General features: G+C 39.6%; 1 protein-coding gene across 1 annotated transcript; it reads left to right on the forward strand.

Moving 5' to 3' along the window:
• Window positions 1-1,108: 1,108 nt before the first annotated feature.
• Window positions 1,109-3,740, forward strand: LOC135715018 (uncharacterized). The gene is made up of 3 exons (XM_065238429.1): window positions 1,109-1,754; window positions 3,049-3,206; window positions 3,279-3,740. Exons 1-3 carry the CDS (start codon window positions 1,109-1,111, stop codon window positions 3,738-3,740), a joined length of 1,266 nt encoding a protein of 421 aa, XP_065094501.1.
• The last annotated feature ends 13,738 nt before the right edge of the window (window positions 3,741-17,478 follow it).

Here is a 17,478-nt window from a genome sequence, read left to right on the forward strand (position 1 = left end):
TCGACAGTGGGTCACAAGTCAATTTCGTTACCGAGGATATGGCAAACCGCCTCGGTTCTCCTAAGATGAAAGCTAAAGTCCCTGTTATGTACTCAATTTCTCTTGGAGTAGATTCATTGCCTTTACCACAACAGCACAGACGAAAACCTACCTTGTGATCGGGCCACCGACAGCTATGCACTTCACAGCCACCGGCGTATGGATCGAAGAGTCACCGTTGGCCGTACACGCTACAGCCACCAGCGACGGGATGCCTCTCTCAAACGAAGGACCACGACACAACTCGTGATCAAGCCACCGACAGCTGTGCACCTCACAGCCACCAGTAGTGGGACGATGAGCCACTGACAGCTGTGCACACCACAGCTACCAGCGAAGGGACGATGCACCGTTGGCTGCGCACACCACAGCGGGCAACGTAGGAACGCTGGGTCGCTGATAACTCTTCAGCCACCAGTCGTTGTGCTGCCAACAGCTGTAACCACTACAGCCACCAGCCGGTAAACCTCTCTCTCTCTCTCGAAGGACCACGGCAAAACTGCCGAACACAAGGTTCCGATGAGCAGGGAAACAGGAAAGTTCAACACTTTTAAAAGTGTCCACTAGGTGGAACTTATGGAAGATGAATCGATCACCACATGCAACCAGTGGATGAACGAACAGGAACTGGACGAAGCACGAATGCTCGGGAAATCTCCGTTCTCGGACGAAAAGAATGAGACACTGTTCTCAATTCTACCTTTATTTATTCGCTGTTTCCTTTTCAACGGTTAAATGCAGGATACAGAATGAAACATGAAATGCAATGTTGTTTACTTTTATACTCTTTCATCGGCTGCGTCAGCCAATCAGGATGCGCCATTCGATGACGTCGTTTATTTTCCTATTGGAAGCGTTCATCGCGTACAGTCCCGATTACTGGAATCAACGCCTTGAGAAGCCTAGCTCGTGACAAAGTGTTCGTTCACTTTCAAGCGAACATCGAGTGTCTGGTTACACCCAAGGTAACTGGAACTATTCCAAACAGCAGAATCGATTTCAGCACCTGGAAAATCCCTGACGGCATCCAACTCGCCGATCCACGTTTCTTCTGCCCCGAGAGGTCGACATGCTGATCGAGGGAGAGCTTTTCTTCGGCATTTTGAAGCCCGATCACCTGAGCCTAGGTGCAAATCTACCGCAACTTCGGGACACTCATCTTGGATGGGTGGTAGCCGGAGTGATAAACGAGCCGTACGTTTCGAACGCGGCTATCCAACACGCCAACTCTGCTTCGATCGATTACATCGAGGAATTGATGCACAAATTCTGGAAGATGGAGGAAGTACCAGACGCTTCTCCATTTTCACCCGAACAGCTGTCCTGTGAAGCCCATTTCCTATCGACGTACGAGCGTGATTTGGCCGGTAGGTTTGTTGTGAAGCTGCCATTCAAGGATAACGTGGACCAGCTGGATAACTACCACTCTCTGGCGCTCAAGCGATTCCTCATGCTCGAAAAACGTTTGGAACGCAATCCCGAACTCAAGCAACAATACGTCGGTTTCATCAAGGAGTACGAGGATCTTGACCACTGCCGGGAAATCAAGGAAGCTGATGACCCACCGAATCTGAGTAGGTACTACCTGCCCCATCATGCGGTGCTGCGTCCTTCGAGCTCAACCACCAAGTGTCGAGTGGTATTCGACGCTAGCGCCAATTCCGAACCATCCAAGCTGTCGCTCAACGAGGTGCTCCAAGTCGGCCCAGTAAAGGGTGATACGGTCAAAATTTGGTCAATATCAACTTGACGTATTTCTTTCAATTTTGCATTTAAAAAACCTGAACACCCCTCATTTTGAAGGTGTGTGTGTAGAATGTTGCTCCTATTTTGATTTTGGAATTCACTCTTCAGTTGTCAAAATGCCGTCCAAGCAAGAAGAGCAGCGTATCAAAATTTTGCTCGCGCATCGCGAAAATCCGAGCTACTCGCACGCAAAGTTGGCAAAATCGCTAAAAGTTGCCAAATCAACCGTTACAAATGTAATTAAAGTGTTTGGGGAACGTTTGTCGACAGCCAGGAAGTCTGGATCGGGGGGAAATCGAAAACCGGAAGCCGCTGAGACGACAAAGAGAGTTGCCGGTAGTTTCAAGCGAAACCCTAACCTCTCTCCGAGATGCCGCAAATAAGCTGGGTGTATCGTCTACAACCGTGCATCGAGCCAAAAAACGAGCCGGACTATCGACTTACAAGAAGGTAGTGACTCCAAATCGCGATGATAAACAAAATACGACGGCCAAAGCGCGATCCCGGAGGCTGTACACGACGATGCTGACGAAGTTTGACTGCGTGGTAATGGACGACGAAACCTACGTCAAAGCCGACTACAAGCAGCTTCCGGGACAGGAGTTTTATACGGCAAAAGGAAGGGGAAAGGTAGCAGATGTTTTCAAGCACATGAAACTGTCAAAGTTCGCAAAGAAATATCTGGTTTGGCAAGCCATCTGTACCTGTGGCTTGAAAAGCAGCATTTTCATAGCTTCCGGGACTGTCAACCAAGAAATTTACGTGAAAGAGTGTTTGAATAAACGTCTGCTGCCTTTCCTGAAGAAACACGGTTGTTCCGTACTGTTTTGGCCGGATTTGGCATCTTGCCATTACGGTAAAAAGGCCATGGAGTGGTACGCCGCCAACAACGTGCAGGTGGTTCCCAAGGACAAGAACCCTCCCAACACGCCAGAGCTCCGCCCAATTGAGAAATACTGGGCTATTGTCAAGCGGAACCTAAAGAAGACCAAAAAACTGCTAAGGGTGAGCAGCAGTTCAAGGCAAACTGGCTTTCTGCGGCGAAGAAGGTGGACAAGGTGGCTGTACAAAATCTGATGGCAGGGGTCAAGCGTAAGGCCCGGCAATTCGGATTTGGAAAAGCGGAAGCCTAACTGAATATTTTTCCTGAATTTTATACTAATTGAACTTGAAAAAGAAATTTAATTTGATTTTTTAAATAAACGATTTCACCGATTTACACGCGTTTTCCCTTGACCAAATTTTGACCGTATCACCCTTTAGTGCAGAATGGAATATTCTCAATTACGCTGCGATTCCGCAAGTACCCATATGCTTTTTCAGCCGATGTAGCCAAGATGTACCATCAAGTGCTCACGGTGCTCCTGGACAGGCGGTTCCTGCGATGCTTCTGGCGATCCGATCCATCGCATCCTTTGAGGGTTCTTGAATTGAATACCGTTACGTACGGTACAGCTTGTGCACCATACCAAGCAACGAGTTGTTTGGTGTAGCTTGCCCAGGAAGAAGGTTCTGAGTTTCCCATCGGTGCTTGGATCCTGATAGAAGACTTCTACGTCGACGATGCTCTATCCGGAGCCAACACCCTCGAAGATGCCATCGAATGCCAATGTCAGCTGAAAGCCCTGCTTGCCAGAGGTGGATTTCATATCCACAAATGGTGCTCCAACTCGGATGAGTTTCTCGAGTACATACCACCTGCAGATCGAGAAAAGAAAGTTCCGTTACACGAGTATGGACCCAACGAAGTAATCAAGGTACTCGGATTGCTCTGGGATCCGAACATCGACATTTTCATGATTGCCAATCCACCAAGCATTTCGCAACCTGCCGATAAACCAGCCACAAAACGCAGCCTCTGGTGGAATGGTCCGAAGTTCCTGTCCGCATCCGAATACGACGGTGAAAACACCGAAGAGATTCCCGACAACAACCTTCCCGAGCTGAAGGTCTAAGTTGCAACTCCTACGGTAAGTTGTGAGTCTTTTCCGTTCTTCTTCAAACACAGCTCTTTTCGAAAAATTCAACGCATTATAGGCTACGCGTTGAGGTTCGTCAGCAACTGCCGAAGGCCACGGTCACCCGATCGTGTGAAGCAAGCCCATCTCACTGTCGAAGAGCTACGTAAAGCATTGGAAGCAATCGTCAAGGTGATTCAACAAGTGCACCTTGGTGTTGAAATTCAACGACTGGTCTCCAATCAACCATGCAAACGTCTGGGCAACCTTCACTCGGTGTATAAAAACGGCTTGCTGCGAGTCGGAGGGCGATTGGATCGCTCGAAACTGCCGTTTGCAGCGAAGCAACAACTCATTCTTCCCGACAAGGATTCTGTAACGAGAAAGTTGATTACTGCATTGCATTTAGAGCATCTTCACATCGATTAAGCCGGTTTGATCAACATCATTCGGCAGAGGTACTGGCTTCTGAACGCAAAGTCTACTGTGCGACAAGTAACACGGTCATGTGTGAAATGTTTTCGCACGAATCCTGATGAAACCAAACAGCTAATGGGAAATCTACCGACATCGAGAATCGTACCATCGCCTCCGTTCGCAGTGACTGGTGTGGATTATGCCGGTCCGTTTCTGGTGAAACAAGGTTCACATCGTCCGAAGCTCGTAAAAGCGTATGTAGCAGTCTACGTGTGCATGGCGACGAAGGCTGTGCATTTGGAGGTCGTATCCGATCTGTCGTCGGATGCCTTCCTAGCGTCGTTGAAGAGATTCATAAGTCGAAGAGGTCCAACAAATTCATTCGGACAATGCAACTTATTTCCACGGCGACGAAACCCCACCTGAAGAGAGTCGTATGCAACGTGAAGCTGACATTCGAAGAAATGGCGACCATCCTGACGGAGATAGAGACTATCCTAAACTCGCGTCCGTTGTACAGCGTGTCCAGCGATCCTGCAGATCCACAGGTAATTACGGCAGCTCAATATCTTATAGGTCGTCCGCTGATCGCTCCAGCCGAGCCGTCCCTGGAAGATATCAACGTTAACCGACTCGATCGATGGCAACATCTTCAACTGATGCGTGAGCATTTTTGGCGAGCGTGGTCTAGCGATTACCTCAATTCTCTCCAACCACGCAAGAAGAATCTACGAACGACACCAAACCTTCGACCTGGAATGGTGGTCGTACTCCACGACAAGACTTAACCCCCGCTCAGTTGGAAGCTGGGTCGAATCACATCAGTGTATCCAGGTGATGACGGTTTAGTACGGGCCATCGATGTGTTCACCAACGGATCAACGTACCGTCGTCCTACCAACAAGGTCTCCGTACTTCCAATCGAGGACAACGTTTGCCCCTCATCGGTACCGGAAGCTGTTGATACGATGTCTCAACCGGAGGGAAAATGTTCCGTCCGTTCCCAGAAGTAATGAAGTGAGGTAGCGCCCAATCCTATTCCTACGGCAACACTACGAACAGTGACGCTCAATACTATCCAATCCCTACCGTGCGAGGGAGAACAGCACAAAACGAGATGAGTATTAATTCAACCTTCAAAGTGTGTACACTAGAGCAAAGAGTAATAAATGTAGTTAAGTTAGTGTAGCAAAATTGTTCTTTCCGAATCGATCATCCGAAAATACAGTCCACCACCGAAGATCCGTCCATCCAAAGGAATCGTCAAGGGCACTTCGAGTGTCATCCCAAGATCGTTTTCCACGGCGATTCCCTCCCGCATGTGTTATGGTTCATTGCATCGGAACAGTTTGTATGAAATTGAAAAAAATCAGCTAAACGCTTCAAATGATTTGACTTACAATTATCACGCCAATTAATATTAAAATCACCAGCTAATATATTTTATTAACTAGAATCAAGAAATGTCCTGAGCCAGTTCTCGAAAACTTCAACAAAACGCTGATCACTAGAACTGGGAGAATGATACAAAACACTATAATCAACCATCTTCATGCCACGTACAACTGTAATGCCCAAGAACCAGTTGCCATCAATAACTTCGTTGAGACGAAGGTTGAATTGTACTGATTTTTTGACATAAATAGTAATACCGCCAGTGTATCTAGAATGAAACAAGCAGCAATGTTAGATTCTGGAATACTATCCGCATAAAACATAATTATAAGAAGTGAGATATCATCCCAACTCTATGCGGTATGGTCGCACCATCTATGATATACTTTGTGTATGGTACCCGTTTATAAGGGTATACTACACGCAGAAAAAAATATTATAAACGTAATAATATTTGACGTAAAATGAATAAGAATTTCATTTTGTTTTGGCTGCAAAAAGAAATCATTATTGTTTCAACAATCCAGTATTTTTGTTCCTCAAAACCCATGGATTGTTAAATCAAAAAGAAAATCTTTTCGAATTTACAAGAGCTTTCATGGTTTTGACGTAAGCTGTCAAATTTGGCAGCTGGGTCAACAATAAAAATATGTTTGTTTTTAAAAGAGATTTCTTGTTGATTCAATCATATTTATTTTATGAAGTCTGACAATTCACGCAGTAGAAATAAAAATATGTTTATTGATTCAAAAATCCGGAGTGATTTGAGATTTGGGCGTAATTGCTTTTGAAAACAAACACGTCAATCACTGATTTCTCTTGAATAAAAGCTCAATGTCACAAACAAACTATACCAAATGATAGAGGAATCATTCCTCTACCGCATAGTGTTAATACTTTTCGAGATTGAGCTTTTATTCGCGAGAAATCGGTGATTGACGTATTTGTTTACAAATGCAATTACGCCCAAATCTCAAATCACTCCGGAAATAATATGGCATTTTTTTTATGTTTTGTTTTCTTTTTCACTGATCATCCTTCGGAAGGGAAGTAAAGCCGTTGGTCCCCGGTTAATTAGTTGATGGGTCGATATGTAGGGTCCAGGTGTGGGAGCTGCCTTCCTGGCGTCAGGAGCATTGGTACTCAGTACGGAAAACAAGATCGACGAAAAAAAATCAAGGAAAAAACAGAAAATTGATTATATTTAGCAACTGCAGCTTGAACTGCAGCATACTTACTTAAGATTTTCGGAAATTTTGCACTTATTTCCGAAATTCACAAGTTTTGTTATTGTTTACACTTTTGTCCGGGTGAAAACGAGGGAATGGTTGGTAGTTATTTTTGCATTCATGGCCCGGGGAATGGACACAGCAAATAAATGCTAAATTGAAATGAACTATTGTTGGATTAATAATAGAATATAGTTATTTTTACAATAGTTGCTTAGCTTAGCTTAGCTTAGCTTAGTCTGACTGCACGTATCGATAGTTGCACTCCGTGATTGATCTGAACCAGTGAAATTGTACAAAGAATCAACTGAATGGGGCTTGGGAGTAACCTGCCATTCTCAGTGTACATGTTCCAGTGACTCCTACCTTTAAAGATCAATAACGTCACCGGCCACGTCCTTGCAATCAGGTGGGAGAGGGAAGGAATGTTAGTGTGTGACTTTTGTTGTTTTGGGACCGTGTTTACCTCTGCATCCCACAAAAGTCACAGGAAGGAGGTTTTGTTAGTGGGTTAGGTTCGTTGGATCAGGATTCACCTTGATAAGTGATGCGATCTTTTGTTTTGTGTAGTTATTTATAAGTATTTTCGATTTATGCTCTAAACAGCCGGCTGTCTAGAGATGTAGATCATTATTAGATGTGTGTATACCGATTTAAACCAACAATAAGGATACTGTTGGGGCCACTCACAAAGTGTGATGATGGTTTATTTTATTTTATCAATGACCAAAATAATTAATTATAAGCGGTTTGAACCGATTTAAACCAACAGCAAGGATGCTGTTGGGGCCACTCACAAAGTGTGATGGTGGTTTACTTGATTGAATATAAAATAATTATTAGAAGCGATTTGACCCGATTTAGACCAACAGCAAGGATACTGTTGGGGCCACTCACAAAGTGTGATGGTGGTTTATTTAGTTCGGAAGAAAATGAATATGTATACTTCTTTTTTTTTATATAATAGAACGAATTTGTTTCAAACCAAAAGCAAGGGTTCTATTGGGGCAACTCACGAAGTGCGATGGTGGTTTATACTATAAGGGCATAAAACAAAATCAAGAGCCATTTCGGTTTCCATAGCTTCCTAGACACTCGGCCGCAAAATAATCTTATCCGACGGAAACGTCTCGATCATCGCGCGATTTACCGTATTGATTCAAATTCCGAACAGTGCGTTAAAATCATCCTTTGAAAAACACCTTTTTTACCTAAAATATTGCTGATCCGCTCAGAATGTATTTAAACTCACGACTTATCGTAATATGGACATCCTAAAAGAAAATTTTTCAAAATCCGTCCCATACAAAAACACAAGTGCTCAGAATTTGAGCGTGTTCGTAATATGAATCAGAACGGTACAAACTGTAAAAATACCATTATACAATACATACTGGTATCACGTATGCCCCATTCACATTCACTCATGCATTTTGGGTTCATTCACACTCTTAGTCATAGAATAAAATTCATTCAACGTTCATTCATAATTTTTTTGTTCTGTCTCCACACACACTAATACAGCTTTGTGTTTATTCCTCCTCCAAACCCCCCCACTCCCACGCCTCATTTATCATTGAGAAAAAAGGCAGCAAGATCTACAAGATATTCCCTGCAATCATCACGTGGTAAAACTACTTACTCCCTCGTTAAAATTTAAGTCGAAATTATATTAAAAAAAAGTGTTTCATTAAGAATAGTGCCCATAATACTCCCAAAACGATCTCTGAGGTATGAAATCCTTAAATATATTATAGATTATGTTAATATAGGTATATTCGCAACGAACCATGTATTTTTAGGTTACAACCATGGATTTTTTGACTGACAATAAGGGCGATTTTTAAATATGTAAATAAATAAAAGAGAGAAAAAAAGAAATAGTACTCCTGTAGATTTTCCGGAAAATCCGCAAAAACACGAGTGACACCCACCCAAACTCGAGCAGAATACCACCCATTCCCGAGCAAATCCACCCTCACAGCTCCCGAGCAAACCGCATCCAAACTCGAGTTGATTATTATTATTATTTTGTCCGATTTTATATTCACCACAAAGCGCTATCAAAAACTACGCTAGGTGGCAGCTCAATATGCGAAACTTTTCATTTCGTGCGGTTGTTGTCATAGGTTCAAAAGGGTACAACCGCTTTCGTCAACCATCTCCCGGGAACAAAAGCTCAAACCTGCAAACCGCCGATATCATCAGATAGAGGAATGTTTCCTCTATCAGCTGAAAGTATAGTTATTTTTACAATAGTTGCAGTTGAAAAGTGGCTTATTAAAACAAAAAGAATCCTACTTTGAATTTATATGAATAAGTATTATTGAAACAACAAAATGCAATATAATTTCAACCGGAATTGTTTGTTTAAATACAACTAAAGTTTTGTTTGGTTCAATGCAAACAATTTTCTGTCCGTGTAATCAAATGTTTCAATTTATACAATATAAGTTTCTACTAATAAAAACAAAAGTGGACGTTTTTCCTCAACAATTTGACGTAATGCCAACGTTAAGTTCTCTGTATATTCCTGACATTCCAGGAGCTTCTTGAAAGTTCCATTAGTTTTTTAAGCTAATAGAACCTCTTTGAAGTTCTTAAGGCTTTCATATGTTCTCCCCAGCATTATTCCTGAAAGTAGTCTAACTGAGAATTTCAGAAGAGACATGAACAAGTCATTGGGACGGTAGTAATGTATATGTTTGGTCGTTATTGAAAATTTAATCGAGTGCAGAATTTAAGTATAGGCCCAAATTAGGGGCATTTAGGCCGAAATTACATCCATTTCCTCTATCATATTAATTGTAAGCTGTAGTTTTTGTTTAATTCGTGAGGCGTTTCATTTATATTATTTAAAGTAAGTATTATGTATTGTTAAATGTTTCATAAATTCCCGAAATAATTGTTTGAATTACAATTCTCGACTGTCAACTACCATGAGATAATTTAAAAACTGAAGATGGTATAGTTTAAATGTTTAATGGCAATTATATATTTTTTTTAATACATAGGGAAAATGGCTCTAATGTTGGCCTATCTATCTAAATCTGCTATTTATCAATTTTATCTAAATAAACGCGTCATTGGAACGGTAGTAATGAATATTTTGGTCGCTATTGAAAATTTAATTGATTGCTTAATTTGTGTATGGGCCCAAATTAGGGGCATTTAGGCCGACATTACAGCCATTTCCCCTGTTTATTTAAATATTATATATTTTTTCCATGTGGATATGAATAAGAATTCGATTAATTATATGTTAATTTGTCGAACCTCTTAACGGAATCCCTTTATGATGAGCTTTGAGTGTGTTGGTTTATTTCTTTTTAATTCCGTTATAATTGCTAATCTTTTGACATATACGCGTATTTCATCTACTACTTGCAGACTTCATCAGAGCCAAGTGGTGTTGAGTACTTGGCACTGATGAAGTCTGCAAGTAGTAGACGAAATGCGCGTATCTGTCAAAAGATAAGCACTTATAGCGGAATTATAGGAAATAAACCAACACTCTCAAAGCTCCACTTATATAGGGGTAAGAGAGGCATAGTGAACAGGTGGGGCATAGTGAGCATCCCGTGCACCAGCTTGGACTTCCGGCCGTTCGGAACAAATGGGTTGGTAGTATGATCAATATAATGATATTGAACCTACTGCCAGTCGGTTTGTTTCATGCAGCTAGATATCCAGGGCCAAATTGCGGGATGTTCACTATGCCCCACCTGTTCACTATGCCTCTCCTCCCCCTATTTATATTTAATTACTTTTAAACCAAAGATTAATTTAAAAATTTAATTATTAAGTTTATTAATATACATGTATACAGGGTGTTTGGTTCCGGGTTTTACATATTTTCAGGGTAGATAGGGCTCCTAAAGTTATGAAAAAATCCCCATGAAACATAGGGTCGGAAATGACTGCTAAGAGAGTTATTCAACATTTTATATTTTTTTGTATTGCCAACTTTGGTTAGCTATATTTTTTTTAATCTTAATGTGGTTTTCTGATTTCAACAAACCAAATGAAAGACTAAAGCCTTAGCTATCAATGCTCTTTCGAAAAGAACTCGATTAAAGTTAATTATCATACATTAAAATTGAAAAGTATGTTGAAAGTACCAAAAAAACTGGTGAAATTTCATACATTTTAGTGTTTTTAAGTTGAAAATTTTCATTTCTGTTTATTTAGTTGTTCTACAAAACATTTTCCATGCAGTTCCCTAGATTTGTGCCTTTGGTAGTAACCTTGTAGGCTTTATGGTTTCTTTGTAATTATTGATTTAAAACAGCCATAAAAACTTGTGACGTTTTCATAAAATGCGCTATAGTCACCCTATTCGTTCGTACGTTCGGCTGTTGCAGTGGACTACGCACATGAAAACTTGGTAGAATGTTATTGTAAATGTTTAGATACATTCTTAACTTTTGATTACCGCACATCTCCTGCGCCCAAAGAAAACATAACTGCGGAGATGTTTCGCGGTATCGAATATAGCTCAGTCTCAGCAGAAAACACAACGAGAGACACCGAATCGGCGAATTCTGAGAGCGGAAGGGAGAGAAGTAGGTAGTGGTAATAAGTCGATGTCCTTTTTATTTCATAGCACTCGCAGCTCAGCTGCGGTGCTGTTTCGATGGAGGAGTGTGGAGCTCCGCTGCTTCTGTATACACACTTAGCTTTTTTTACAGGAGTTAGTATTTTTACTGGATTTTTGGATTACTGACTCGGTTAAAATTCAAATGACTGTTATTCGTAAAGATTGGATGAAATCGAAAATTTTTATTTTTCATCATTACACGTGGTTAACAGAAGTTAGTCTGTAAATTTTCGTAACACATTTTCTCAACTTTGAATTTTTCACTGATTTTTTAAATTTTACCGAAGAGTTCCGCAATTCAAAAACTAGGTAAAAATTACTGACTCGATAAGTGTGTACTGATGTATGGTTGGTGAAGAGGTTGGCAACTGGAGGGTATTCTCGGGCTAGTGAATGCCACCCATCCCCACTTATAATTCAGTAATACACTATTCATTCATTTCTGTTTGATATGTTTGCAAAGTTTGCAAACAGAAATGAGCATTGCAGTTTAGTTACCAATTTTCCAAGTCATAGACTTCAGATAACTGTTCAAAGTCCCAGATTTTTTTATAAGGAATCATGAACAAAAAAGAAAGCAAAGACCACTTTGACAAACGCGATCGGTCTGAAGGGATCTTTACATAGAAATTGTTTTAAGGTGATACGATTGAGAACCTCGGGCTCTGGTTCCACTTCGCTTTTTTCAGGAGTCCATTATCTGCTACCGGAAAACATACGATAACAAAACTGTGATGACAATTGAGTGCCTCAAATCACAATAGTGTCCGAGATTAACTCCCAAGAAAACTCGAAGTGGCAGTGAAAGTGCCTATGATTTGTGGACGCTGAACCATACCACCTTAAGAACTCAGTATGCCTTAAGAACTCAGTCACAGTAATTAATTGAAAGCTTTCTATGTCAACCAATCACTATGGGCAAAAATGGGTCCAAAATTACCCAAAATTCAATATCTCAACAGCACGCTGAATTCCGGCCATGAAAAACAACTTTTCCGAAGGGAAATCGTCCGGGGAATCGATTGCACCTAGTCCCATAGACCGGAGAGCCTTGTAGGTATGTGTTTTGGACCATTTTACCCCATTTTCCCCTACTTTTTGGAGGAAATGTTTTTTCACAGCTCTATTTTTCGTGAAACATAAGTACTTTATGCATGGTTTTAGAATACTATGTCTTTAAACAACAGTTCATGAGATATTAGGGGAATACGGGGTACACTTTATAGGGGAGTAAGGGGTAAAATTGAAAAAACAATCAATGTTTTTTAATACAAAATCCTTTTTTTTAATATCTTAATATTTTTTTCTTATAAATACATTTAATTTACTTTCATTTGGTATTTTGAGTTCCGTCATCGGCCAAACAGTTTAAAAGTTATATTTTTTTGCAAAATATCGAAAAAAAAAAATTTTTTTTTGACCGCCCTAATATGTAATTAGTTACCCTAATGACAAAATAAAAAATAAGGGTCTAATATGTTGCGATAAGGAACAAAACTACCAATTTTTACAAAATTCTGAGAACCACTATATCGTTTTACTGTATACAGACAAAAAAATTGAAAACTCTTTTAAAACAGATAGCAGTAAATTAAAACTTATTTAACCCCAATTAACCTTAAAATTTCAAAAAAAAATCTCATTATTGCAGGCAACCTTTGGGTTCATTCAAACAATCGCATCGTTCAACATTTTTATGACTTAAAATAAATTCAGCGAGGGTTCACTTTTACCCCTTACTCCCCTATAAAGTGTACCCCGTATTCCCCTAATATCTCATGAACTGTTGTTTAAAGACATAGTATTCTAAAACCATGGATAAAGTGCTTATGTTTTACGAAAAATAGAGCTGTGAAAAAACATTTCCTCCAAAAAGTAGGGGAAAATAGGGTAAAATGGTCCAAAACACATACCTACAAGGCTCTCCGGTCTATGGGACTACGTGCAATCGATTCCCCGAACAATTTCCCTTCGGAAAAGTCGTTTTTCATGGCCGGAATTCAGCGTGCTGTTGAGATATTGAATTTTGGGTAATTTTGGACCCATTTTTGCCCATAGTGCAATGTATGCATTTGTATTTTTACAAGCACAGTGATACCATAGAGGTAACTCTAAGACCACTGGGTCCCGAAGAAAATCATTATTATTTTTGGCTCACTCAGTACCAGAACAACGGTCCCAAGCAGTCCCAAGCTATTTCACTCACCCCTGCATGTTCTGCATGAATCCACACTCCCCTGATGTTATCTGTCAAACTTTCATAGCGAATCAAAACAAACATAGTGTAGTAATAGAATTTCAACTAGAATAGGGTACGTTAATCGTTTGCTTGGGACCAATAGGCTACTAAAGTGGTGAGCCAATTTAAAATTGTTAGTTTCGTATTGATTGTTGGTGATACTCTATGCCCAGGGAAGTTGAGAAAATTTCCAACCTGGGAATGGAACATACTGAGTTCTTAAGGTGATACGATTCAGTGTCCACAGGCACTTTCACTGCCACTTCGAGTTTTCTAGGGAGTTAATATCGGGCACTATTGCGATTTGAGGCACTAAATTATCATCACAGTTTTGTTATTGTATGTTTTCCAGTAGCAGATCATGGACTCCTGGAAAAAACGAAGTGGAACCAGAGCCCGAAGTTCTGAATCGTATCACCTTAAAACAATTTCTATGTAAAGATCCCTTCAGACCGATCGCATTTGTCATAGTGGTCTTTGGTTTTTTGTTCATGATTCCGTTATAAAAAATCTGGGACTTTGAACAGTTATCTGAAGTCTATGACTTGGAAAATTGGTAACTACACTGCAATGCTCATTTCTGTTTGCAAACTTTGCAAACATATCAAACAGAAATGAATGAATAGTGTATTACTGAATTATAAGTGGGGATGGGTGGCATTCACTAGCCCGAGAATACCCTCCAGTTGCCAACCTCTTCACCAACCATACATCAGTACACACTTATCGAGTCAGTAATTTTTACCGAGTTTTTGAATTGCGGAACTCTTCGGTAAAATTTAAAAAATCAGTGAAAAATTCAAAGTTGAGAAAATGTGTTACGAAAATTTACAGACTAACTTCTGTTAACCACGTGTAATGATGAAAAATAAAAATTTTCGATTTCATCCAATCTTTACGAATAACAGTCATTTGAATTTTAACCGAGTCAGTAATCCAAAAATCCAGTAAAAATACTAACTCCTGTAAAAAAAGCTAAGTGTGTATACAGAAGCAGCGGAGCTCCACACTCCTCCATCGAAACAGCACCGCAGCTGAGCTGCGAGTGCTATGAAATAAAAAGGACATCGACTTATTACCACTACCTACTTCTCTCCCTTCCGCTCTCAGAATTCGCCGATTCGGTGTCTCTCGTTGTGTTTTCTGCTGAGACTGAGCTATATTCGATACCGCGAAACATCTCCGCAGTTATGTTTTCTTTGGGCGCAGGAGATGTGCGGTAATCAAAAGTTAAGAATGTATCTAAACATTTACAATAACATTCTACCAAGTTTTCATGTGCGTAGTCCACTGCAACAGCCGAACGTACGAACGAATAGGGTGACTATAGCGCATTTTATGAAAACGTCACAAGTTTTTATGGCTGTTTTAAATCAATAATTACAAAGAAACCATAAAGCCTACAAGGTTACTACCAAAGGCACAAATCTAGGGAACTGCATGGAAAATGTTTTGTAGAACAACTAAATAAACAGAAATGAAAATTTTCAACTTAAAAACACTAAAATGTATGAAATTTCACCATTTTTTTTTGGTACTTTCAACATACTTTTCAATTTTAATGTATGATAATTAACTTTAATCGAGTTCTTTTTCAAAAGCATTGATAGCTAAGACTTTAATCTTTCATTTGGTATGTTGAAATCAGAAAACCACATTAATATTTAAAAAATATAGCTAACCAAAGTTGGCAATACCATAAAAACATAAAATGTTGAATAACTCACTTAGCAGTCATTTCCGACCCTATGTTTTATGGGGATTTTTTGAAAACTTTAGGAGACCTATCTACCCTGAAAATATGTAAAACCCGGAACCAAACACCCTGTATATATACTTTCACTCAGAGTTGTCAAAGCTCACGGAAACTCATGGTTTAAACAATTCAACTATTGGTTATTATCTGCGCTTTATGCTCTCGGAACCCAACTATGGCGGTTTATTATGTTGTGGGAGAGCTTGGCATTAAACCCACACACTTAGAAAAAATTACCGACTTCGGTAATTCATTTACCGAATTCTCAACAGCTGAACGGTCGGTAATGTTTTCGGTAATCGAGAACATTACCGAAAAATCTGTAAACTGAATCAGCAAAATTAGCTGTCAAATTTACCGAACGATCGGTAACATTTACCGAAAAATAAGCATGATTTGTAATCGACTTTACCGGAGAACTGTTATTTTGAAGTCGATATGGAAAATGAAATTTACCGAAAGATCTGTAGTTTTTTAAAAGGTTACCGACTCAACTGTAATTCGCTTAAATATTGTTTCAAGGTATTTTCTTGGTTTTATCAATTGAATTAAATAATTTTTCCTTATCCTTTATTTTATTTTATTTCTACGGATATGCTTTTCGTAAATCTAAAAACCCAAAACTTACTCGTAGCGCTGGCGGTCACTGCAATCCATGCAAATATTTGGCTCCAGTTGTGGTCAATGTATTAAAGTTGAAAATTGCTGCCGGTATAAAATGTCTCTTCTTATATGGTCATTGATATGTCGGTGCAGTCCGGTAACATAGCCTGGTACTTGCGACCGACAGAAAAAATCGGCCATCTGTAACAATGGGTGTTTATTTAGATAACGAAATACCATTACTTACGGAAAATATCTACGATTTGCTCATCTTTATGCGTTGCAGCTGGTCCATAAAAGCCTCCATCATTTCACTTTTTGTTTTTCATAACATTTTCCACTTACACACTTTTTTTTAAAGGTCGAAAACACATTACGGCGGATTTGACGTTTCTCGCTGTGAAAGCTACCGAACTCGGTAATGGAACGCTTTGTTTACCGAAACTTCAGTAAAATATTTCACCGAAGTCAGTGATTAAGCTGATTTACAGATCTGCCGGTATTTTTTTTACCGTTTTCGTTGAATTGAAATGAAATCACCGAAATTCGGTAATTTTATTTACAGTTTTCAGCAATATAGCGAGAAAATACCGAAACATCTGTAATTTTTAGGATTACCGATTTAAGACGGTAATTTTATTTACCGAACTCAGGGTCTCTGTTTAAGTGTGCATGATATTCTGCTCATTAAGCAAAACCGATCCCTCTAGGGTTATCGAGCATCTCATAACCACAACACTCCACGGCAAAACATTATTAAGTTTTCACTTGGTATGTAATGAACAACAGAAATACGCTATAATTCATATAGTTTCAGTGGCTGATGGTTAATTTTAAATATATTGCACATCTTAGTCCTTGTTACTTTTTATGCCTTGTTGATAGTGACAAGACTCGGATTTGTCCACCGAGGATGATCTTGAAACAAGGAAAAATGAGTTAGTTAGTCTTCATCTATGTGATTCCTAATCTTCTATTCGTTGTTCCCTAGTTTGAAGTGGTTAAGACTAGGGTTCTGATGCATGGTAATTAACTGGGTCATTTCTTAATTTTGTTGCTAAGGAATCCCATTTTGACTGACAAAGGGGCGCGCCTTTGGAGGGTGTTTCAACACTCCGAAGAGTATAAAGAGGACCTTTCAATTAGAGTCGAATCCTTGCGATAAATGCGAGAATGACAACTGTAAAAAAATCGAATACTTCACCAGTTCTCAATAGTGATGAAGTAATACGACATGCACTAAGGATCATACTCGAATACCATTCCCTCAAATTTCGATACCCCGAATGTTCCTTTAATCATGGAATAAACCACAGTGTTTTTGGTGAATATTTTTTTGTCATTGAAATTTCATACAACCATACCTGAAGGATTTTTTGTTTCTGTTAAAAAATATGTTTTATTTATTAAATTAATCAGAATATAGAAATAAATAAAAGTTTAAATTAATGTACATATTCTTTTCACAGTGTCGCCACCTCTACCCAAAGGCAGTA

The sequence above is a fragment of the Ochlerotatus camptorhynchus genome, unplaced genomic scaffold, assembly GCF_037179485.1.
Source record: "Ochlerotatus camptorhynchus isolate MF236.1 unplaced genomic scaffold, CSIRO-AGI_Acam_v1.1 ptg000781l, whole genome shotgun sequence".
Lineage (NCBI taxonomy): Eukaryota > Metazoa > Arthropoda > Insecta > Diptera > Culicidae > Ochlerotatus > Ochlerotatus camptorhynchus.

Bases quoted from the DNA above. Each gene is read 5' to 3' on its own strand.
- LOC135715018 (XM_065238429.1), top strand. From the start codon at position 1,109: ATGCTGATCGAGGGAGAGCTTTTCTTCGGCATTTTGAAGCCCGATCAC. The intron at 1,755-3,048 runs GTGATACGGTCA...ATCACCCTTTAG, and splicing joins CCAAGTCGGCCCAGTAAAGG to TGCAGAATGGAATATTCTCA. The intron at 3,207-3,278 runs GTTCTTGAATTG...TGTTTGGTGTAG, and splicing joins ATCCATCGCATCCTTTGAGG to CTTGCCCAGGAAGAAGGTTC.